This window comes from Phyllopteryx taeniolatus, chromosome 22 (assembly GCF_024500385.1).
Source record: "Phyllopteryx taeniolatus isolate TA_2022b chromosome 22, UOR_Ptae_1.2, whole genome shotgun sequence".
Lineage (NCBI taxonomy): Eukaryota > Metazoa > Chordata > Actinopteri > Syngnathiformes > Syngnathidae > Phyllopteryx > Phyllopteryx taeniolatus.
Window position 1 is genome coordinate 10,636,922 of NC_084523.1, and position 24,045 is coordinate 10,660,966.

General features: G+C 52.4%; 4 protein-coding genes across 13 annotated transcripts in view; all 4 read left to right on the forward strand.

Moving 5' to 3' along the window:
* The first annotated feature begins 108 nt into the window (after positions 1–108).
* pthlha (parathyroid hormone-like hormone a) lies at positions 109–14,128 on the forward strand. Of its 4 annotated transcripts, XM_061762754.1 has the most exons (5): positions 2,834–5,554; positions 6,117–6,202; positions 10,542–11,200; positions 12,624–12,975; positions 13,794–14,128. In XM_061762754.1, exons 3-4 carry the CDS (start codon positions 11,085–11,087, stop codon positions 12,967–12,969), a joined length of 462 nt encoding a protein of 153 aa, XP_061618738.1. In that variant the 5' UTR covers positions 2,834–5,554; positions 6,117–6,202; positions 10,542–11,084; the 3' UTR covers positions 12,970–12,975; positions 13,794–14,128. The 4 variants fall into 4 exon arrangements, with proteins under 4 accessions (XP_061618739.1, XP_061618740.1, XP_061618738.1 ...); XM_061762755.1 differs by lacking the exons at positions 2,834–5,554; positions 10,542–11,200 and adding an exon at positions 109–281; XM_061762756.1 differs by lacking the exons at positions 2,834–5,554; positions 10,542–11,200 and adding an exon at positions 2,541–2,827.
* Positions 14,129–14,742: 614 nt separating this feature from the next.
* Positions 14,743–16,640, forward strand: c22h11orf98 (chromosome 22 C11orf98 homolog). 2 transcript variants are annotated; one of them, XM_061762751.1, is made up of 4 exons: positions 14,921–15,075; positions 15,511–15,632; positions 15,704–15,801; positions 16,337–16,640. In XM_061762751.1, exons 1-4 carry the CDS (start codon positions 15,037–15,039, stop codon positions 16,402–16,404), a joined length of 327 nt encoding a protein of 108 aa, XP_061618735.1. In that variant the 5' UTR covers positions 14,921–15,036; the 3' UTR covers positions 16,405–16,640. The 2 variants fall into 2 exon arrangements, with proteins under 2 accessions (XP_061618736.1, XP_061618735.1); XM_061762752.1 differs by lacking the exons at positions 15,511–15,632; positions 15,704–15,801 and having other exon boundaries at positions 14,743–15,075.
* A 1,487-nt stretch (positions 16,641–18,127) lies between these two features.
* On the forward strand, positions 18,128–21,253 carry mansc1 (MANSC domain containing 1). Of its 2 annotated transcripts, XM_061762727.1 has the most exons (4): positions 18,128–18,580; positions 18,789–19,056; positions 19,135–19,275; positions 19,707–21,253. In XM_061762727.1, exons 2-4 carry the CDS (start codon positions 18,822–18,824, stop codon positions 20,528–20,530), a joined length of 1,200 nt encoding a protein of 399 aa, XP_061618711.1. In that variant the 5' UTR covers positions 18,128–18,580; positions 18,789–18,821; the 3' UTR covers positions 20,531–21,253. The 2 variants fall into 2 exon arrangements, with proteins under 2 accessions (XP_061618711.1, XP_061618712.1); XM_061762728.1 differs by lacking the exon at positions 18,128–18,580 and having other exon boundaries at positions 18,763–19,056.
* A 788-nt stretch (positions 21,254–22,041) lies between these two features.
* lrp6 (low density lipoprotein receptor-related protein 6) overlaps positions 22,042–24,045 on the forward strand; it is a 32,407-nt gene continuing 30,403 nt past the window's right edge. For 3 of the 5 annotated variants that reach the window (XM_061762602.1, XM_061762604.1, XM_061762606.1), the window contains exon 1: positions 22,042–22,629. In XM_061762602.1, coding sequence (XP_061618586.1) covers positions 22,566–22,629 — 64 coding nt within the window. In that variant the 5' untranslated portion in view covers positions 22,042–22,565. The remainder of the gene's footprint in view (positions 22,630–24,045) is intronic. The other 2 variants (XM_061762603.1, XM_061762605.1) reach the window with 2 other exon arrangements.

A 24,045-nucleotide genomic window follows, 5' to 3' on the forward strand; every position in this document is an offset into this window, starting at 1 on the left:
CTTACGATTGTGAGTGCAAGACAAATTGTGCCTTGCTTGTGGTTGTTTGTCAAGGTGCTAACTGCTCGCCGCGTGTTTGATGTTCACAAGCAACGCGTCAAAGTCTCGCGGAACGTTCCTCACTTGTGTCAAGCCACCGCGTACCTGGGGGGGGCGCCAGCCAGCAACGGCGACGGGAAGCTGGCGGTGCCGCTCGCCGGCTGGCGCACGAAAGGACGAGACGGACGGCGGGAAGACACAGCGCTTTGAGCGGCTTGACGATGGCGCCCGCTACTACTCAGGTGTCGTATTGTTTATTGAACTCGAAACACTCACTGAAATGAATGCAAATGCAGTCCATCTGTTCGCCCCTCCCCCTCCAAAATTAATAATGCAGAAAAAGAGTGCTTTCAAACTCTGTCTTTTACAACAACTCAGTCAACAACTGACCTAAGTAGAACCTGTAGCGTTAAAACAGTTTGTGCATCACGATGTAGTCACGGTTTCATCCGTTCAATTCATTGTGCTGCTGCCCGGCTGGGCCACCGGGGGCAGTATCGTACTGTACAGTCATGCAGACACAAATGACGAAGAGACTCGTACGATGCGGTAAATTGCTGTGCTATTAGTTATTTGCTGTCGAGGATCAAGGATATGTACCTGTGAGTTGATATACGTGTCATTTGCCGTTAGCATGTCAATGGCGTTTTGCATTGTTTGTTAGCATTAAGCTCAGCGGACTTTCCCAAAGCAAGGCTAGGGGGTTGTTTGAAATACAGCGGAACCCCGATATCACGGATGTCGGATCAAACGGACCGTCTGGACTGAAAAATGTGTCCCGAGATAGTTTCCATTTGTCACTCCAACTGCCGTTGGCGAAGTCTGTCAGTTCCGCAATTGGCCACTGTTGTTCACTGGCGCTGTGGCGCAAATCAGGCAGAGAATGTCCAGACGGGCAGCACAGCCGTCAAACAAATTTGAAAACATTTCCACAAACCATCTCAACACAACAATCGGCACTTTTCCTTTCAACATCTTAAAAACCAAATTCAGATTTTTGATTACAATTCCAGAAAAGAATCCCGTGGCGACATGCAAAATGATGACAAATTGTGACATAATCTGATTACAATTTGCCAATTGTTTGGGAAGAACATTGGTGAGGAATTTTCCAATTTCCTGAATGCATCGTTATCTTCATCATCATCATCATCATCATCACCAGCGTGGACGTCCTTCCCACGACGTCCAAGCGGTCCGTCGTTGGTTTTCAGAGTTGACCAATGACAATGTAGCGCCCTCCCGACAGGAAGCCGCGAGGATGACTCACGATGAGATCGCAAACGTGTTTCTCAGCACACAAACATGTAAACTTGCACTTAAACACGCACACAAAAGACAAGCATGCATCCACGTACATACAATTTCCACACACACACGCCCATGTGAACACATGAGCAGGCGCGCACACACGCAGACGCCGTTCGTGATGGAGGTCAAACAGCATCTGTGGAAAAAATGTCTGACGTAATCTCATCATCATAACCTGTGGCATATTTTCAAGAGGACGAGACGGAAGGAATGTTCGTGTGGGAACGTCGGAGGTCTTTCCTCACCTTCACGCTTTTTACACACACAGACGCACCTTTGAACCCCTCCGCCCGCTCTGAAAATAAACTCATCGTTTCCGCACGCAACATATGGACGCCCCACGCAAGATGGCCGCCCGGCGGAAGCCCGGGCCCCCCTCGCTCCGCGAGCTCGTTAAAGTTGTCCTAACTAACGAGGACCTCCCGCCTGCACGCTTGCCCGCCGGCCCCTTTGCCCGCCTCCGTGGCGAGGACATCAAAGCGCGGGAAAGGGAAAAGCCAACGCGGCCTGCAGCCAAACGGAAAACGCCAGCGCCTCAAATGAGAAGCACATGCACGACAACACGCGCGCACACACACACACACACACACGAAATCTACGAGACCATATAGTACACAATATATCCTACGAGTTGCGTGTGTGCGGATGTCGGACAGCACGGCGTGCTCGCGGTTCGCGAGTCCGCCTCACGGTTTGGTTAGAATCTGGAATCTGACTTTTCGTGTTTCCCCCCCCCCCCGCATTTTTTGCGGGAGAGAGGATGAGGTTGCGGGAAGGACAAGGTTGTCGTGTTCAAGTGCGTTGTGTCAAAAAGGGATCAAGTTTGAAAATCAGTGTGCGTGCATGTGTTGGCAGCGTCAGGTCGTGTGTCCTAACGAGCGTTTCGTGTGGCCAACCGGGGAAGAAAATATACAAATCTTTGTGGAGTTTTTCTTTTTTTAACTCACATTTTCTCTCTTTCTTCAGAAATACAATACTTTGTCCCCAAATCAACAGCTTTTGATATTACTTTATAAAAATTTCCAAATAGCTTTTGGAAATGTAAAAAAAAAAAAAAAATGTCAAATAATAATCGTCGTCATCATTTGGAAACGTAGATCTTTGATTCCAAAAGATGACATTTTGGGAAATTTCAACTTTTTCTGAGAAGTTTCCGACCTCTGAAATAGTTTGCTTTGTTTGCTTTCAGTCGATTTGATGTTGAAAAGAATCTGGCTTGTTTTTGACGTGATGGGGCGAAGCAGCGCCGAAGGTCGCGCCGCGCCGCGCCGCCGTCGCCGTCGCCGTCTTTGGCTTGTGAAAAGGACACCGTGACTCAGCGGGAGGCAGATTGGCGTGGAGGCGGCGGAATAGGAAGTTGACGAGCGTCACGCTGTCGCCTTCAAACGACTTCTCGCGCCGACGGGCTAACGGCTAATTGTTAACGGCGGGCCTGCGGCGTTACCGGGTGACGAAGATGAGGAGCGAAGCCGTCTCGGTGAGCGTCACGTGACCTTTGCCGACATTAGCGCCGCTCATTAGCCACGTGAGGCATGCTGGGAAATCCGAACAAGTCGTCGTCCTCATTTGGACAATTTGTGATGTCGCTAGCTACACGCCGTCCGCCTCACATTAGCTTCTTGGTGGCTTCGCGCAGGGCGGGCAAAACCTTCGTTTAACGCTTCATCATTTACGAGGTAACAAAATAGTGAAATGCAGTAATCGCCACAATCCATCAAATGAGCTGTTTTGAACTCAAAATCGGCCATTGACGCGAACGGTATCGATAGATCCCGGGGGGTCGCCGTCGCCGACGTCATCGGCTGTTTCGTACCCCTCGAACGCTGGCGGCTCGAGCCATTCCACACATCCACCATCCGCACGCGGATGTCATTTCGGAATATCGTACGCGAGCGCATTGACCAGAGGTTCCTTCCGCCCGTGCGCTCGGGACGGGCTTTGGAAACGTCACAGGCGTCGACGAGACCAGCGCTGCGCTTAAGAAGGAACGCGACTTTGACTTCATTACGCCGATCGAAATGTCGCTCGCTACTTTTAACGATCAATTATTGCTTCTTTATCAACTATTCCCGTCACCCAAGAAGTACGCCCGCGCCTTCTCTCCAATAGAGGGCAGCGGACGAACTCACCGCGGAGCACCAAAGGGTGACGGCGGGTGCCGTCAATCCAACATGTGACGGGCGTGTTTGCGACGTGAACTTCTTGCCTCGCCTCCGCTTGTTTCCCGCCTGCCCGCACGTCGCGTTAGCATGAGCGTGATCAGCTGTGAGTTTGTGGTCGTGCGTGGTCATGTAGATGCATATCCATATATTCATGTGTGTGTGTGTGTTATTCCAGTCGCTCTTTTTTTGTTCAATATTTTTGTTATCCGTTGTTCTTGCGTTCTCCAAACATGTTTGCATTGTGTGAAAAGACCTTCTAAAAAAATGTAAGTAGCGTAAAATGTTCCAAAAAGCTGCCTCGGGTTGATTTGGATGAATAAGGTGCAGCGATACGGACCTGGCCAAAATCTGTGGATCGTTGACGCTCAGTAGATTTGCATTTGTTTGCACCGTCGCCGCCGTGTTGTCGCTCAACGCTGCCATTTTGGGGGGGGGGGCTCATCTTTGCGGCAGATGTGGACGGAAAGGCGAAAAGCTTCGGGGAATACGAGAATGCTGGAAAAGGACATAGTTGGGAATCACCCAGCGAGAAGGCCGAAGGTGCGAGAGCGCAGCGGCCGCCGCTTTTGTTTAGACTGACTTTGAAGCGTCGCTCGCATTCTTCTGACTCTCAGATGTTTTCCCCCCTCGTCCGTCCCGCCTTCCGAGCGGGCACTTTTCCGCAGGCTTTCAGTGCGAACTCGATTCGTTTCCGCCGGGCAGGTGCCGCGCGAAGCGAGCCTCGGCTAGGCTAACAGTTAAACACTTGGGAATCCGCGTGACTTTACCGCTGCGTGCGTGTTTCAAAGTTGAAGTTGAAGACCGCTTCCTTGTGACTGCTGCGCCGTTGGCCACGCGAAGTCTTTTCGTGCCCCTGCGCGCTCTCAACACGGCAGATGCGAAGTTAGGCTGACAGCTAGCTATCCGCTAAGTGGCTAACGTCCGTTCGGGCGTCTTCGTCCGTCGCTCTTCATCCTCCTCGCGACGTCGGGCTTGTCGACTTCTTCGCGGCGCGGGACGGAAACACAAAGCGAGCGGGGGGAAAACAAGCCCAAAAGCTGCCGAGGTGGTGACAGGATTGCTGCATCTCACGGGTGGCCTCCTAAACAGGAACACCTGACCTTCCTTGTCCAAATAAAGAGTGAGACCGCAGAAGACGACGGAACATTCTTCTTCTTCTCTTGTTGATCTCCAACATGTGCCGGCAGCCGCGAGAGCGCGACCGACAAACGACTCCTCGTCCTCGTCCTCGTCCTCCTCTCGCCGACGTATTCGAGAGTTGTCTTTGGCTTTGGCGAAACAAATCGAACCAAAATCATTCGATATAGGACTAAATAAAGACATTCATCATTCAAATCATCAAAAGGCATTGAAACATAGGAGAGAATTGAAGGAAGGATGGTCTCCATTGTTTCTCAGCATACAGTATTTGTAAATTGAACAATGGGCTAAATTGTCTGCTTTTAGGGGCGGATCCGTCCCCCGTAGCGCGCCGACCCTCATCGCTCGGCTCCACGACCGGGGGAGCTGAAACCGGTGCCGCCGTCTCCTCTCCCGCCTGGAAAACCAGCGACCGGTTCTGGCGGGTGCCCGAGTCAACAAAAGCGTTTTGTTGTTGTTGTTGTTGTTGTGGCGCACGGACACCAAACGCAAACAGCCGCCTTACCAACAGCTCGACGGAGCGATCGAATTGCGCAAATAGCGCTCGACATCACAAGCTAATGCGAATCTGTGATCACGCTGCAGCTCTGCTTACCTCGAGGCTTTGATTTTGATTTGACGAAGGCGCGGCGTCTCTGGAACTCGCTCCGCCCGAGCTGCCGGTTTATTGGCTCGCGGAGTCACGTTCGTGAGCCTCACAGCGATGTCGCTCGCAGACGTCTTCTGGGAAATACTGAAAATGGCGTCGCTTGTTTGATGGGATCCGCTCCGAAATATTTGACATGTGTGAATTTTATGCCCAGTTGGACGTGCGAGTTTATTCTTGACACGTCGGAGGATCGCGTCCTGCCCGACGGCCCACAGGAAACAGGAAGTCGGCGGCAGAACGTGCCCCCGCTGACGTGAGTCGCAACTCGCTCGACGTGATTCGTGCGCGTGCGCTTTCTGCGTCAGCTGCGGGCTGTTGGCTCGCTCGGCTTTCTCAATGTTGCTATTTTGGGGTCCATTTGTCTCTTTACATTGTAAAGAGCTTTTCAGAAAGGAGGAGAGCGCGAGGGTTCGTCAAAGGAGCAACAACAAATGTTTGTTGCTCAGGAGTTCGTGACAAATGACACAAAATGTCACAAATGACAATGAACTATTTGTCTTTATCAAAGAAACAATTTTACACATGCGTTTATTTCTACAATTGTTGGCGTTCTTCATGAATTGATTTCATGGCGTCATTGTTTGAGTGATTGGAACCGAGATGACAAAATCAACTGCGTTCAAAGAAGAAAACCTTTTCAGTCCGTTTTAAAAATGAGTCAATGTTATTCAAATACTCAAATGTACTATCGATTTTCTTAAAATGTGGTTATGCTTTCTCATGAGATCATGTGTTCAATGAGTTCTGATTGGTTGATTGTGAGGAAGAGAAGGAATGATGGGATTATTGTGACATTTCCGGTCCGCATCTTTCAGTTTTCCAAAAGGAATGCAAACCTGGCGTACGGCGTTCCCTCAGAGCTGCTCCGAGACGCGACGTCGCCGCCGCCGCCGCCGCAAAGGTGAGCAGTTGGCCGATATTCTACGAGCGCCATGCGCTCAAAATAGAAGACGAAGCGGAAGAAAATGGATCATTCCGGCACCGTGAGCGTCCTTCGATGCGGCGCGGAGACGTTCCAAGCCGACATCGAGCGATCTGTTTGTCGTGGTTCCAAAATACGCTCGGCGTAAAGCGAGGAGTGCCTCTTTGTCTCGAGGTACACGCACGTCGGACCGTCAATTCGCACGGGTTTCCTTGCGGCCATCAGTCGGTGGCGCTCATGCGACATGAAGAGCGAGGCAAGACAATACATTAGCTACGCTTGCGTGTGTGCAGGTTGTTCGGGCACTTTTATTATGGGAAGAACATTTTGAAAAAAATCCAATGTTTTTCTGTGGAACAGATGAATTGGATTTCGATTCATTTGAATGGAGACGGCCAATCGGGAACCTCTGCAAAGAATTGACAGCCGCCACAAGTGCACGGGGGGGATAAACGGCCTAAAGGGGTTTTGGGGGGGGGGGGGGGGGGGGGTGAAGATTTTCCAACATTGGAAAGAAATCCGCGGGTCCGCTGTGAAGTTTTTGAGTTAACGACGGTCATGGAACGAATTCAACGTGTATCCGGAGGCAGCGCTGTACCGTACGCGTGAATGGATTGATGATCGATATCAAGGCTCGAAGAGTCGACTTTTCTAGCTCGAGGTGGACCGATCGCTAATGTCGTGTTATTGCCATCTCGTCGTCGAATTTTAGAAATCGCCCGTCTGCCGCGATGGCAAATCCGCCGGAGCGCAGCGCTCCGTGAGCTTTCGAGGCGATGCGGTCAAGCGCGATACGTCTCCGCGGGTGCCGAAGTACGGGAAACGAGTGTGCGCTTGTTCCCGAATCACGAACTATCCAGGTCGGCCGTAGAACAATCCCTCTTTCGTCATCGCGGCGTTGCTCGCCGGTCCGCATGTCGTCGGAAGGCGAGGAAAGAAGGAGACTCCTCTCGGCCCCCCCCCTCACCGCCCGGATGGCGTTGCGGCCACTGAGGCGTGTGTGTTGTGTGTTGTGGTTTCCTGTCAAGCTGTGAACAAGAAACTCACTTTTACACGCTGACATTAAAAGCCACACGCTAGAAAAACACTGACTTTTATTTTTAGACCGGCTGCGAGTGTGTGTGTGTGTGTGTGTGTGTGTGCTGTCCAGCTGTTGTTGGCGCGACGTCTTAATTATGAGCAAGCGGCGGCGTGCAGACGGGGATTTTCGTTGTCCCCCCAAAACCACCAGCGGTCCTGCCAGAACCTCACGACACGCCCACCTCGCACATGTGCCGCTTTCTTCTTTGTCGTCTTGTTGTTGTTAAATTGTCACTTTTGAACCACGGCAACAATTAGGGTCCGGATGAGCAACGCATGCTAACCCTTCCGCTGGCTACAAGGCTATGCTAGCATTGACACTCTAAGATAGCTTTCGCATTCAACTTCTCATGTGACAGAATTCTACTTCCTGTTTAGCAGTCTTGAACTTCCTGTTTGGCATTGCGGTGAGCAGCAGCGGGGTGATTTGATGTTTGCGTTGTCGTGGAAACGAGTGCAGAAACTATTTTTAACAGCGTGGAAAACAATTTGTCGCGTCTGGTATTAGCACGCTACGGTAGCATTCTTACATTGGCCTGACAAGAATCGTAAAGCCGCACGAGCCCCGCCCCCTTACTCTGCTGTTTCATTGGCTCATTTGACGACGGCCGACCGCCTCATCCGTTCGTTTTCCTTTTTTGAATCCCTCTTTCAAATGTTTCGATGGGTTTTGATGCCGCTCGCAACTTCCCGTTTACATTCGCCACTTAGCCGCAGTTAGCTTAGCGACCACCTATGAGCACACATGGCTCATGCGTGCGTGCGTGTGTGTGTGTGTGTGTGTGTACTCACCTCTTTTTTTTTTTCCGTCTGTCTGTGTGAACGCACGAACACGCTCGCAGATTCTGCATGCCTACCTTATTCTACCCAATTTATACTCGACTGTGTTTTTTGTACCGTACTTTCTGGTAATTAGCCGTAAGTGCCGGACTTCACCATATTGGATTGTGTCGGTTGTACTTTCATGGACTCGGTCGGTCGTAGGTTTCGCTCTCTTTCCAAAGAAAGAGAGCTCCCGACTCATCGGGACGCGCAAGCAGCGGCGGCGGCGTTGAGCCAGCGCCATGTTTGTCGAGCGCGAAGGTCAGCAGAAGACGCGAAGGCCATTTGCCATCACGACGACACAAGCGCGGTTTCATCCGCCCGAAGCTCAAGGTCGACCTCGTCCTCGTCCGCCGTCTGATACTCGCCGGACTTTCCGCGCCACGCGTCACAAACGAGCTTTTTGAGGCCGCCGTGACGTCTGCACGTGAAATTATTCAGCGCGTGAATGAGGCCAGTGTGCAGGAGAACCGGGGGGGGGCGTGACATCGCCACGGCCACAAACTCACACCTGGTCATGCTAATGCTAATGCTAAGTGTGGGCGGGCCTGAAACAAGCGGAGGCGAGGCAAGAAGTTCAAGTCGCAAACACGCCAGTCACATGTTGGATTGACGGCACCCGCCGTCACCCTTTGGTGCTCCGCGGTGAGTTCGTCCGCTGCCCTCTATTGGAGAGAAGGCGCGGGCGTAACCTTGCGCGACTTCTTGGGTGACGGGAATGTGACGCCATAAGAGTGTTTGCGGAGCGCGGGAAGTCACAATGTCCTCCCGCGTTCCACGTCGCCCGTGTCAATGTTGACCCAAATTGTCGCGGGGGTCGACGGCGGGGCAAAACCCAAACGCGACGATCGTTGGAATCGCCCGGGAAGCACGCCCGCTTCGTTTGGACTCGAGTCACGAGAAGTCGACGTCGGCCGCTCGCGCTTTCGTTTGCGGTCCAAAGAGCAAAAAAAAAAACAAGCCTACTCGCTTGGCGCCGCGCGCACGCACCCCGAGAAACGCGACACCCGGCCTGCGCCAACCTCCTTCGCACCGACGGGTGCGCGTGCATGCGGACGTGCGGGGGGGACACGCGCGCACGCTCATTATTTAATTCACAGGCTCTCACACGCAAAATCCTACTCGCGCACACACGTCTCTCACATGCACACGCACACATAATCGGACTCACACACTCCCAAAAACATTCACACACTTATTACCACACACACGCCTGTCACACAATCATACACAACACAAACACACACACACACACACACACTAGCCGCAGAGCGCCAAGACGCTCTGCGGCCTTGAGAAGTTTCCACAGTTCTGGAAGCCGTCGGCGAGGCTGCGGCGCGCGGATCCTTTGAGCGTCTCCCTGGCGAACCGCAACACTTCGCTTGTTAGCGCTCCGCGACTCTTAGCATATTAGCGTGCCACACGCTCGTTAGCCAGCGATCGGCGCGTCGCGACGACCTCGATTGACGCGGCGGACGAGGAAGACGTCGTTTGCGCGTGTACTCTGTGTGACCTTCCGGAATATTCCAGGCCACAAGCGGCTTCCGATGTCCCAGTGCGGAGTCGTCGGCGACCGGGAGGCTTTCCCGCCTCGTTCGCTCGACTCCGTTCACGGAAGTCGGCGTCGTCTCCTGCCAAACCGAAGCGCTCCGGCGCGTCTTCGCCGCGACTCCCTTTCTCGCGATTCCCCGTCCTTCCGTCCGGCGGTGACGTCACGCGTTAGCGAGCTAGCCGGCACGCACGAGCCCGATTGCGTGCGTTTGCGACCGCGGCGCCGTGATAACGCTGACTCGGCGGGAGGACGCCATCTTAGTGGCGCGAGCGTGTGTGTGTACTGTACGCGTGTGTGCTGATGAAGCGGCAAGAAGGGTTCTTTTTCCACGCTGCTAAAAATAGATCCTTCAAAGAGCAGACCGGTCGGATTAAGCGTCTGCGCTCGTTTCCGTGACGACGCAAACACATCAAATCTCCTCCATGCGGCTCGCCGCAACGCTGAACAGGAAATCGAAGTCCGGGAAACGGGAAGTTCGACTCTGTCGCGCGGGAAGTTGATCGGAAGCGAAGCGCGGCATGTAAACATCGAGTGCGTTTGATGGCGGCTTGGAGGAAGATGCAAATGGTGATTTCCTTGAGGAGGGCGATACGATACGGCGGGCGCCGGGGGCGGGATGTCCGTCGGCGCAGCTTGAGTGGTTCGCTCGTCGGCGGACGTTCACATCGCATCGCCGTTAATAAGCAACGTTAGCGGCGTGAGCGTCGGGTTTGTGTTGGGGAGTGACAAAGTCGACGCTGCCGGACGAGCGCATGGCGGTCGGCGACCCTTCGCGTCGCTTCGGAAAGGTTTATTGTTTGGGAAGAGCAAAGATGCGCTTCATTCCCAAATAACCAGCGATGTTTTTCACACGCTCTTTTTCAGGGAACCGAGAAAAGTCGTCGAATGTCGTGAAGATGTCGTGCTCGGGCAACGGGTCAGCCCTGTGTGCGTGTGCGTGTGCGCGTGCGTGTGTGTGTGTCCCGTCCGGTTCGGCGGTCTCTGAACAAGTTGACGCCGACTTTGAGCACGCGGAACGTCAGCGATGACGCGTCCGTCCTCATCGGCAGGAGGTCGGGTCGGCGTGGCAACGTCTGCGACACGGCCCGCCCTCCCCTCCGCCAGGGCCCGCCCCTCGAGGCCGGCCGGCCGTCTCCCGCTGATCCGCGCTCGCCGCATTCCCGCAACATCTGGAAACGCGCGTGCAGCGCTCCTCGGCTTGACACGCAACGACAAGAAGAACATCATCCTCATCATCCTCCTCATCCTCATCTTCTTCTTCTTGGATCCGCTCCCTGACTTTCCTCCTCGGAACATTTTTGTTTCTAATTGTGCCAAACAAGCGCGGAACGCAAGTTTCCCACGGAGAGCTCGGCTCCCTCGCAGGCGCTCTCGTCGGCCGAAGCGCCTCGATCTCCCGCGGTGACGATGTCGCGCGGCGTCCGCGGCTTCTTCCTGGCTTTCTTCCTGCTCTGCTCGCCCGCCGCCGACTGGGCCGGACCCGCGGACGGGCCGCCCGCCGCGGACCGCGCGGGTGCCAGAATGTAAGTTGGCCCGCCGGCTCCTCGTCGTCCTCCTCTTATGAGCTTCCTCTCGGCCGTGGTCGACCCGTGCGCGACCGGCGCGCCTTCACGCCCCGTGTACGCATTTCAAGAATTTCAGAAGATTCGCAATTGTCGATCAAAAAGAAAAATGTCTTCATTTGCTTTCCGAAAGTCAAGTTTGCAAAAAAAACGTTCTTTTACATGAGTCATCGTTTTACAATAAAAAGTGAGAATTTTACAAAAAAAAAAGGAAAATGTTTTTTTTTGGGGGGGGGGGGTTATAAGGTCACAAGAAAAAGGTCATTATTCATCCGTCCATTTTCTTCACCGCTTCTCGTCACGCGGATCGCGGGCGTGCCGGAGCCTAACCCGGCGATCTTAACGGGCGACAGGCGGGGTGCACCCTGAACTGGTCGCCAGCCAATCGCAGCCCACGTCGAAACAAACAACCAAATTTGGAGTCTCCGATGAACCTCGCGTGCTTGTTTTTGGGGATGCGGGAGGAAAGCGGAGCGCCCGGAGAAAAGCCACGCGGGCACGGGGCCGGGATTTGAACCCGCAACCTCAGAACTGCGAGGCAGATGTGCTCGCCGAAAAAAGTGGTCATTTACAAGAAATCCAATTTTACAATGAAAAAGGTCAAACATTCAAAGGGACGTTTCCTCAGGCAAGGAGCGTTTTATCCGCAAAACAAAGTACAGACATAAAAGACAGCTTCCTGAAATTTGCCAAAGATTCAAAAAGAGATTGGAAAAGGTGGAAGCGGGCGACTTGTCGCAAACATCTCGGGGACGCCAAGGCGACGCGTCGAGTCGGGTTCGGGGCGCTCGAGGTCGGCTCCGCGCTCGTCGTCGTCCGCTTCGGATCCCGACCGACGACGCGGGCTCGGGTGTGTTTTGGGCGTGTTTGAGTGCGATTTGGCGTGTTTGTGTGCTCAGGGGGCTCCGGGTTTCGGTTCCCAGGCTTCCCGGCCTCGCTCGCCGTGTTTGTTCAGGACTTTGCCGTTGAGAAACTCAATCCGGGGCGGCGGGAAAGATAACAGAAAGGAAGAAGAGAACAGAAGGAAGGAAAGAAAGAAAGAAGAGCGCCGCCTCGGCCCATCTGGTCGGAATCAAAGCGGGCCAGATGCCGCGCGTGGCCCGCGCAAAGACTCTCAGTGCCGCCCTGCGGACGTTGGCATCGCTGCTAAGCGAGGACAAATAGACAAAAAGTCCACGTTTGAATTTGGAAAGAACAAAAAGGCTGCGGGAAAACGTCAACATGAGACCAAAAAAGCAAAAAGATATTCCAAAGAAAAGTTCCAATTCTCCAAGGGAACGAGAAAAAGTCCAAAAGCAAGTCGGCATGAGGGCTTCTGAAGTGGGTTTCTTTTCAGGTTCTCACATGTGATTTACTCACCATGTTTTTCTTTCGTCGCGTTCAGGAGACGCTCGGTGACGCACGCCCAGCTGATGCACGACAAAGGCCGCACGCTGCAGGACTTCAAGCGCCGCGTGTGGCTGCAGGAACTCCTGGACGAGGTCCACACGGCCGAGATCCGACAGCTCCCGCTCGGGACCCCCCCGGCGCCCGCGGGTGACCGCTTCCCGCCGCTCTCCAAACGACCGGCGATAGGCAAGAACTTTGCGCCCCAGCGGGAGGCCGCCGAGCCGCCGCAGGAAACCGACAAGACGCTCGGGGACGGAAAGCGCCGCAAGAAAGGCCGCTCGGGAAAGAGGAAGGACGGCGGCGAGAGGAAGAGGAGGCCCCGCTCGGCGGCGGGGCGCTGAACGCGGGTCAGTGGCGCACGCCCGTCGTCATATCAGAAATCGGCCAAATCCGCCGGCGGTCGACGGCCCGATCGGAATTCCCGGCTTGTCCGTGTGCTCGTACGCTGCCCCGCGTCCCCACGCGCGACCGTCTCTTAGCGGCGACGGCTATGACGTCACCGCTGAAACAGAACTCGGCGTGACTCATCGACGTTGATCAGAGGCGGCTCGAGTCGCCGCAAATGGTCCTCAAATAAGAGAGAGGACCGCTACTCGAGAACGGCGGGACTCAAAAGAGGACCAAACTAAAAGTCGGCCTCCAAATAAGTATTGGAAAAAGAGTCAGCATTCGGTGAAAACAACGAGTCACTTCTTTACTTTTTTATTTCTTTTTTTGTCAATCACAAATCAAATCAAATCCACTTTAAAACAACATCTTTTGGGAATAAAATAACAAACTTCTGCCACAATAAATGTTAATCAACTGACTTTCGTTGTTGACCTCACGTGTCCCAATCGCTTTCGAATTGCATATGGACGCCCCGAGATGGTGCTTGGCAAAGTAATCCAAAAAAAACAGCAGCTAGGTGAGTTTTCAGTAAATAACAGAGGACGGGCACCCCAAAAAATGCGCTCGTCGCAGCACCGGATCAGTACTTTCAACTCCTTTGTGTTGAAATATGAATCCATTGAAGAAAAGTGTTTGATGTCCTTTGCGATATCTGTTCCAGCTCTTGCGGAGTGGATTCTATTCTTTTTCTGATAGAATATGTCAATTGTTGGTTTCCATCATGTATTTTGAAAAAGTGACTAATATTACACTCCTATTTTGTGTTTGTTTGCAGGAGCCCGCGGAGAGCAAAGGAAACTCCTGAACAGTCGTCTTCCTGTTTGGAAAGAAAAGAAAAGATCGATATTTATTGTGTAAATAGAAACCGATAGAGTAGAACATGACATGAAAAAGACGTTGTTTTTTTCATTCCAACATGTGTTGTAATTTATTTGGGTTGAATGTTGTATTTATTGGATTAGTTTTTTCTACCATCAAGCACTTTACACCAACGAACAAGAACACTTTTTGTTTTGTTTTTGTGTCCTGAACTAAAAGGCCACCTTCTGTCAATGACGCCCTCTGGTGGCTGCTGTTGGCTATTGCACTGACATTAAACATTTGACACAATCTCTGCTTCTTCACTTCCTGTTTCGTTCCTCTGGGAGGGTGAGGAGGGCACCGCGGAATACCAGCGCCACCGAGTGGCGGGCATGAGCGCGAGGTGCGAGAAAGAAACCCGAAACGTCACGAAAGTTTCCCCCACGCACGCGGCAGAAAAAGCGGAACGTGATAATGACTTTCCGCTCGTGGAATGTCTTCAACGTTCCCTGGAGTTCCTGGACGCGCCGCAGTCGATGCGCGACTCGTTCCAGCAAGCAAGCCTCATGTTCGAGTCTTCAAGTTTGTCTTGGACGCATCCAGATGACTTGCTGTCCAAAACGATCACTTTCCACATGACGTCCCCCCCCCCCAGTCTTTCCGTTCACGGCAACTATGACCCAATTTCATATCTTGGGTCTTATTTCGAGGGCACAACTCATGTATGTTCATCGATGTATGCTGGTGACAGAGCAAACAATTCAATGGCGGAAGGTCCAATGAACTGGCATGTGTGTCCGCTGCCGTTCACACAACAGAATACGAGCTTTGCGGCCCACATTTCACACCGACTAAGTCCATTTGGGAATACATTCAAATGAGATGTATTTCAGTGTCAAATTCCACTCGTAGAAATGAATCGATACATTATAAATGAGCAATTTTGTGCGTATGCGAAGGCTCTAATTTAATTTGCAGCCAATACTACACGACGGTTGATGATGGATAAAAAAGGGAGCGGCGGACCGTCTTTCCTTTGCCCACCAATCATGGGCAAACGATCGGACGAGAAGATTCCTGCCAGCTGCCGTTGTAACGCCCGAAGGGACCCGCTGGTGGCAGCAGAGCGCCGTCCTGTGTCCAATCAGGGCGTCGAAGAAGAAAACGCGGAAGCGGCCAAGCGGCCGAAGAAGAAAACGCGGAAGCGGGCAAGCAGCATGTCTCCACCTGGAGGGAAGATCAACAGACCCAAAACGGTAAGAAAACTCGTCGAGTCCACAACAAACAAACAAACAAACAAACACACGGGGAACCTGACATGTCCCTTTGCTAACTGCTAACTGAACAATCCGAGCTTGGCTTTTGCTATTCGTATCTGCTCCGAAGTCCTGGAATGCTCACCATGCTCGATTGCAGGAAGGGGAAAACACGTCACTGTTTTGGGGAGCAGTAGGAATATGCACCACGTTTATAGTTAGGAGTTGGAATCAGCATGGCGGTGTATCGTAGAAGTCGACACAAATCGGATGTTTGATCGTAGGCGTTGCAACTCGTGTTCGCTTTTATCATCCCAGCTCCGATGATAAAAGCGAACACGAGTTGCAAGGCCTACGATCAAACATCCGTAGTGAGTGCTGGTTTACCGTGAACAAATTGGGCGAGCTGGCGCCAACGTGACGTTTTTGTGGTAGGAGTTGGCCAAGAAACTGTTCAAGCGCCGCCGCGTCCTGCGTCGACAGAAGAAGAAAACCCCGATTGTCGGCGCCGTGCTGGACGAAGGCCTCATCACCGTCCATCACCTCAAGAAGAGGAAGTCAGTCACTCACAATTCGAGCGCGCATGCCTGACATGCGGACTAACTGTGGCCGGTGTTCCCCAACGCAGCACCAGCCCCCGAGCCAACATCACTTTGTCGGGGAAGAAGAAACGGAAGCTCATCAAGCAGCTGCAGCACCTCCGAAAGGACAAAGCCGCAATGCAAGGTGACGTTTCGGCTCGGTGCCGGCTGCCGAAAGCCTTCGAGGCCCCGTGCCGCCGGGTGCCGTTTCGCATCACCCTCGCCGTTCTTTTGGCTCGGAAATGCCCGGGATGCCCTTTTGTCTCCCCGTTCGACTCGGTCGTTTCCGCCTGGCGTTTGCGACGGACTGGTGGAAATAAGCTTGGCCCCGATCGGATCGCTGTTATTCTTCGTTTAAATGTGCAAAACGGCGGCGAATCTGGGCGGGGGCTTGAATCGTCGTGACTTTCTAAGTCACATACGCACGGAAAGGGGATGCGGTCGTTTGGCGAGCCGTCTGCGCTTTCTCATCTATTGCGTTCGATCGACAAAGCGCATCGATGTCCAACTTGAAGCGGGTCACGCACTCATTTGTATCCCCACGTCGCACAGAAAACAATCGAAACAATTGGATTTGGGCGCAAAGCCATTGCTTAAAAATTGGCGCCAGAGAGGAACCGTGGTGGCGCAGGGAAACGCTGCATTTTCTTTGAATAGCTCATCATTTGTGTGTGTTCCAGTTGAGGCTGCAGCTGCTCCACCCATGAAGAAGAAGAAGAAGAAGCCGCAGAAAGCGACGGCGACGTAGAATAACCCCGTATTCGCGTCAAACCGGATGTTCGACACGGACGGCCTGCAAATATAGTTCGCACGCAGAAGTGAAGCATTTTCATGTCATCGTCATCCAGCCAACAAGATTGACAGAAATATCGGCGTATAGCGTATACTGTATCGAAATACATATACTGTGTACTGTACAGATACTTTTATTTGGAAACATTGTTTTTACGAAACACATTGAATAAATGGATTCAATCATTACAATACATGTAGAACTTCAAAAGAACAGACGAAAAGGGGCAGGGGTCGTCCGACGTCGCCCATTGTCCGTTACATTGAAGCGCTTTTTTTTTGGGAGGCCATATTACTGTACAGTCCAAAATGATTGTTTGTAGGTTGTTTTTTTTTTTGTGTGTGGGCTAAAATGCCCAGTACAAGACAAAGTTAAATATAAAAAAAAAAAAGCTTGCAAATGCTTGAAAGTTTCACATTTTATCCAAACTTAGCTCGCCGGTGTGCTCGGTCATGCTGACATTGTTGATGTGCAGTACTCATCGTAGACGATTCGCTTTCATGAGCCGTGAGGAAATTAGTGTGTTTTCTAGTTCCAAATCTGTTGCCAAAGGCGAAGGGCTATACAAAAAAAAAAAAAAAAAAATACTCTTAATGTCCCAAAAATAGCATGTTCCAGACTCCAGAGACTCGGATTTTGTATTCCTCAGAGTTCACGCCGCTCTCTCAGACGAGGCCGCTAGGTAAATGCCTCGCGCTCAACGCGCCCGCCACGGAGGCACGGGAGCATCTCGTCGTATTGTAAGTCTGTGAGCCGGAAATACGTCGGTCCCGTTCCCTGCCTGCGTTGCGCAACGGGGCCGGTGAACAACAGCCTCCGATCCCGGAAGTGACGGACTTCGTCAGCGGCAGTTGAAGTGACGAGTGGAAACTATTTTTGGACACGTTGTTCGGTCCCGGCGAGGTTCCGCTGTAAATGTCGGGGCGCGCCGTTTGTATTATCAATGAATTTCATCACTTGTAATTTCTTTGAGGATGTGAAGTGTTGGACTTTGGGTTGAATAGAAGTAGAAATGAAGTCTCGCGTTTGGAGCGGCTGTCCGTGGTTGTTCCCAATAAGAAACATTGGAGGAAAAATAAGATCCAGAAATGATTTCAATATTTCAAAAAAAGACGTTTCAAGTCAGATACAGATAAATTAAAAAAAACAACCAATCATTCAGCTCCTAAAAATAGAGTAGCGATGCAAAAATAATGAATCAAATCAATGATTCAAATCAGACAAAAACGGGAATAATCCAAATAAAGACGACAATGAACAATTCAAAATAAGGCTTCAATCGTGAAACGAAATGTCCAGAATAAAGGAATTAAAAAATGGTTTGAAATGATACAAATTGTTATTAAAAAAGAGAAATGATTCTCAAAATAGATACAAGTCTAAAAGCATGATTCAAACAAATGGAATATTGAAAATGATGAAGAACTGTAAGACTAAAATATGAATACAAATTGAAACGAGATGAAGTCGAAAATAATCCATCCATATGAAGCTTGGCGAGAATATCAAGCAAAATGTAATCCAATCAAACGGATGAGACCAATATACGGCCCCTTCTTCTTCGGGGCGCGTGGCGGACCCCCACCCGAGGACGAAGCCGAAAATGGGTCATCTGCTCGAAAGCTGCGAGCTGCTGCTGCTGCTGCTGCTGCTTCTGCTTCTTCTTCTTCTTGTTGTTGTTGTCCTCGTCGTTGAGCCGCCGGCGGGCTCGCTTCGGCGCCGCAGCGAACCGGCAGGTGCGGACGTCGGCCGGAGCTCAGTCGGCTTTCGAAGCTCGACGGGAGCAGGGAGCGGCGCGTGCCGAGTCTGCGTCTGTTTGTCATCTGAGAAGAATCGGCTCGAGAACAAAGAGGACAAAAGGAACGAGATGCCGTTTCCAAGCTTCCGAAGCGATTTCGGGGTCCGATAGCGTGAGCCGATCGGTTGCTGACACTCGAGTCGGGTCGGTCCAAAGTGCACTCGGTCCGTCTTGACGACAGACAGGCAGCCAAAGTCCTCGCGTGTGCACTTGGGACTCGAAAGGTTGTGTCGATGTTGACCTGACGCCTGCCTGCGCCTTTTCCCTCTGCGTCGCCGAAGCGGAAGAACCTTTTTCGACCATTTCTTCGGGATCCTCGCGACTCCGCACGAGGTGAGCGCGTCTGCCTCGCGGTCATTGGGTTCTGGGTTCGAATGATGTCAGCGCCTTCCCAGCAATTGTGCGCCACATTCGCGAGTGTCAATTTCCTCCATGAAGCGCTGCTCTTTTTGCAAGCCTTTAGTCTTGGACTTTGCTGTGTGTACTTTGTTCGAAACGTGAATTTGCACTGGAAATCAATTGGCGTGTGTCGCCCGCGCAGACTTCCCGGAAGGCCGCCGGCCGTCGTCCCGCCATGACCCGGGCGCTCCCGCTCCCGCGGCTGCTGCTGCTGCTGCTGCTGCCGGCGCTGCTGCCGGCCCGCTCCGAACCCGATCGCTGCTTCTCCAGGCAGCACCCGAACGCCGTCGTCAACGCCAGGGCGGCGCTCGCCGGCGCCGGCGCCGGGGCCGGCGTCGCCGTCAGCGCCCGGGCCCTGGCGTCCGAGCGGGACTGCGTGCTGGCCTGCTGCTCCCAGCCGGGGCGGCCAGGTGAGCGCAACGCAACGCAACGCAACGCCGCCGCGTCATCGCGTCATCGCGTCATCGCCGTCTTCCCGTTTGCCGCAGGCGCCCAGTGCGACGTGGCCGTGTTCGACGGCAACAAGCGCGGCGGCGAGGACAACTGCTTCCTGTACCGCTGCCCGGGCCGGCGCGACTGCCCGCTGGCGGAGGCGCCGCCGGGCGTGAGCACCTATGACATCTTCAAAGGTGCGCGCTTCCTCCTTCCTCTTCCGCTTCAGTCACGTGTGACGCGCTGATGGCGGGAAGCGCCCGCTCCCGGTGTATAGCGCGCACCGGCCACTCGCTCAGAAAATCGAGTATCGCCGAGAGAGAAATGCCGACGTCAAACCTTTGTGTCGCCTCCTCAACGATGCTACTCTTATGAGCAACAAACAAAGATGGCCATCCACGCAAATGTTTGTTCAATCGTAGCACATTTGGAAAGTAGCGCGGCGTCTTCGGTGACCGCCGGAGACGCTCGTCCGTCTCGCTTTGTTTTTGGGAAGCGGGGAAACACAGCTCCCGCGGCCCGTAGCCGACGCCGCAGTTAGCGTGCTCGCTACGCCGCTCGTTCGTGCTCATCACTTCCCGGTCGTCATGTCTTCATTTCCCGTTTCGTGTTGTCGTTTCCCGCCCAGGTGCGAACCACCCGAGTCCTCTCCGTCCCGTTGGCACGACGACCGTCGCCATGACGACTGGCGTCGGCGCCGCCCCCGTTCCGGGAACCGCCGCGACAGACGCCGCGGCCGCCGGGACCAGCGAGAAGACCGGCAAAAAACTCGACAAGACAAAAACCACCAGAAAGACAAAAAGTCATCCGGCCAATGAGGAGGCGGGGTCTCGGACAGCTGACAAACGGCCCACAAGTGCTCCACCTGCGACTCCTCCTCCTACCACGACTGCGCCCGTTACCGTCACCATGACTCCGCCCCCTACGACCATCACTTTGCCCCCTATGACCGTGACTCCTCCCGCAACCATCGCGACTCCTCCCACTATAAAATCCACTCCGCCTCCTCCGACCGTGACTCCTCCCACAACTCAGACTCCCCTTGCTCCTGCCACCACGACTCCTCCTACCACAACCCAAACTCCGCCTCCTCCAAGCACAACTTCTACGACGACTGCCGTGACTCCTCCTACCACCCCTGTGGCTCCACCTCCTACCACGGCGACCCCGCCTCCTGCAACTTTGACCACGCCCACTCCATTGACTTCCAGCAGTAGGCGGAGTCAGATGTCCGACGTGCTCGTCGGTCCCCACGGCGACGCCGTCCAGAACGGCAGCGTCAAAACGGCGTCGGGGGCGGGGCCTTCGAAAAGCGGCGCGGCGGTGTTCCTGGCGGTGGGCGTGGCCGTGCTGCTGCTGGCCTTGGCGGTGGGCGGGCGCAAGGCCATGGAGTCCTTCGACAGGCGCCATTACACCAGGCTGGAGCTCAACGACCTCCACTACGACCTGTGAACCGGCGACGGCGCGCCGCGATTGGCCGGCGAACGCCTCGGCCCGTCTCGATTGACGGCAACCGACGACGGCGGGACGTGTCGCTATCACGTGACCGTAGCGAGTTGGTCTCTGGTGGCCAATGGGGAGACATGTTGACGTGAGTCATGAGTATTTGCGATGTGTCCAAACTCAGGAAGATGACATTTCTGGGGCCTGCTGCGGCGCAAACTGGCATTCCGGATTACGATGGCTCATACTTATATCTAATTCCCGTCCCCAAAGTACAGCTCGCACCGTTTCACAGAGCCGCACAAATGAGGACCCAAAAGACTTTGATCAGAATTTTATTTTTTTTTGGTATGAATTCCGTGCTACCGTGGCGACATATAATCATCCCGAAACGACGCATGAACTCCCATTGAGAATGAATGGGCCGCCGTCCAGATTTGACAAACTGTACTTTTCTTGACCAAATTAGACCCTTCCATCAATCAGTTCAGCTCATTCGCATTCCAAAATTGTTTCCGTTCTTCAGAACAAAAGACCCAAATTCCGATTTTTCTTTTGCCTTCTGTACGCATTTAAAGACTTTCTTTTTCATTGAGAACAAAGGTTTGAATAGTTCTCCAAGTCAAGTGTTGACAAATGCACTTTTTAGACTTTTTGGAAAATTTCCGCACGACTTTTGCAGTGGAGTTAATAATACTGTAATAATAACCGTACTGGTCTGTCATTTCATCACCTGCATGTCTTCTTTCTGCCTACACACTCACTAAACACACACACACACTTTGGATGTAACACACATTTTAAGATGAACACTTTATGGTATGAATGACTTTTTCTGGAGCTTTTCTTCGTTGTTCCTACTCCGCAGTGGCACCCCTTGACCACACGGTGGCGGCAGCAGCGGGCCCAATCACTCGCCCCCCCGCCCCACCCTCCCCCACAAATTTTTTTTTTAGTGTTATTATTTTTTGCTCATATTTGTCAGATTTTTCATGCTGTTGTGTTCAATGCAAAGTTGATCTTCCCCAATCAAGCGATGCTTTTTGCAAAAGTTTCCTTCTTCTTCTTCTTGTATGCATTAAAAATGTGAAGTTGTTTCTCATTTTGACCTCAAAAGCAAAAGTGATTTGTGTGTTTAATTGAGCCACGGTCACCGACTTCTACTTGAGCTCGAGCTTACTGTGTAGAAAGGAAAGGAGGGTACAACTCGTGCTTTACGTTTCAAGATGATTGACTTGGCTGAAGTGGAAACAAATGAGTATAACTAGTTTATTTACGTTAACATGATAGAAGTGATTAACGGGGTCCAAAGAGTACAAGGATTTGATTTAGGTTGACGTGATTTGATTGACTCAATGGGACTCAGCGTGGCGTGGTAATAATGGTCTAAATATGAAAGCTAACAATAGTGTAATGCGCTTTGGGGCCTGAAAAGAAGAAGTTGGTCCAAGTTTGCAGTGATCCAGGCGGGAGAGAAAGTAGTCCCTGTGGAATGCGAGTGCGTTCGCGTTTGGAACGGCTCGCGTCTCCCTGCTCCCGTGCGGGATGTGTTTTCCTGTCATTTTGCCATCGAAAGGGTGCTGTTGAGCACACGCTTCGGTGACGATCGTGGTTGTTTTCTTCCGTCGATCGTCCGACAATAGCGGAGCAGGGGGAGGATGACGGGGGCCGGCGGACGGATACGGAGGAGGCGTCGCAGGACAATGTGTTGGCGAGCTTCGGCTTCCTTGGGAGAGTTGCAGCGTCGTCGCACTTAGCAAACAAGCAAACAACAAACCCGACAAAGGCGACGAAACCGCGACGAAGCCGAGCGAGGCGAGCCGAGCCGAGGCATGGAAGGCCCGACGGGCATCTGAGCAAGTTGAGCCCAGGCCGAGCGAGTCGTCGGGAGGCAGTCCAGAGGGTTCGAGGCCGCCGCCGCCGCCGACGAAGACGACGACGACGACGAGCACGAGCGCGAGCGCGAGCGTTGCTTGGGCGTCGCGATGTTTTCCCTCGCTGGCCGCTGACGAGCAACGAGAAGCAAGAAAGGCGGCGGAGAAACATGAGCGGCATGGCGGTCGTGCTGCGGACTCTGTTGTTTGCCACTTTTTGTCTGCTCCTCCGAGGTGAGTGCGCGGACAATTTAGCGGGCCTCAAAGTGGGCCGGTGGGCGCTTGTGTTGTGGACTTGTGCCCCTTTTTCGTTGGCCAGCGGACGAGACGCCGTGCTAGCCTAGCACAGCTAGCCTAGCCTAGCCGTGCTAAACCACAAATGGCTTTCTGCACTCTCACTTGTCCGAGTTCGCTGAAAAATGATATCGCGGCTCGTGCCCCAAGACCGCTCCAACTTTACCCCCAGGCCCCCCCCCCTCTCTACTCTCCATTGTTTCACTCTCACTTTTTTTCTTGATCACTCCCCTCAGCCGCTTTTCATTCCTTCTTTTCCCTTCCACAACAAGCCAAACACGCGTCAAAGTTTGGAGCAGCCGACCAACTGCTCGTTTGCATATTCTGCATCGAAAATACAACGTACATTGTGTCACTATGCAAACAAATTCGCTTTTGTGGATTCAATTAGTACACTTGTTGATTTTTTTTTTTTTGGTCATGATTTTTTCCCCCTCTCCCAGGAAAACTTTTGCTTTTCGGGGGGGGGGGGGGGGGGGGGGGGAAGAAATGGAATATGCCACATAGTGGTGCAACAATTAATTGATGAAACAAGTCATCGCTGATGAGCTTCATCGGCAACCATTTTGACATTTTGTCGACTCATCATTTCGAGACCTCGTTTGACTCAAAATTGTCATCATCATTGGAATTTCAGCCTCTCAACAGTAAATATTCTTTGATTTCCGAAGTTTTCCTTGTAAGCTGACTGATTATCTTTGTGTTGAATTCAAATAAGACATTTGCAAACATCTACTTTCACTGTGGAAAACAACGAGGGATTTTTGGACGGAGCAAACCGGTCATCAGAATCACTTTGTTTGTTTGTGCATTTCTGCACTGTCAAATTGAAATCATGAAAAGGGGAGGGAAATAATAATTTAAAAAAAACCGTGAATCCGATTCATTGACTAATCCCAAAAATGATCAACACATGGATCGATGATTCAAAGAATTTTTAGTTGCCGCCCTAATTTGGATTACTCGCAGTGCTTTTGTGTTTTCTTCTGCTGAATCTTGTCGCAGACAAACTTGAGGTTTTGAGGGGCAAACACGGAATGATGTCATATTCCACAGAGCCAGCGGCGAGGAAAGACCCTCGCCACTGTGCTTGATGGATAATCACCCACAATGTTATTACTCGTAACCCTTTTTCGATTGCATTCTTATTCAGGAAACGACCGAGAAATGATGCGTTCACCTCCGGTATGTTTCGACTTATTGGACCACCTTCCTATTTTCATTTTTTTCTCTTTGTAACTCCACCTTTCCATGAGGCTTTTATTCCGAATGCAAACTTTCTATTCTTGTTATTCCCCAATAGTGCCATCTTTCTCTTCCTTTTTGATTCGTTTCATTTTTAGTCGGAACACTCCC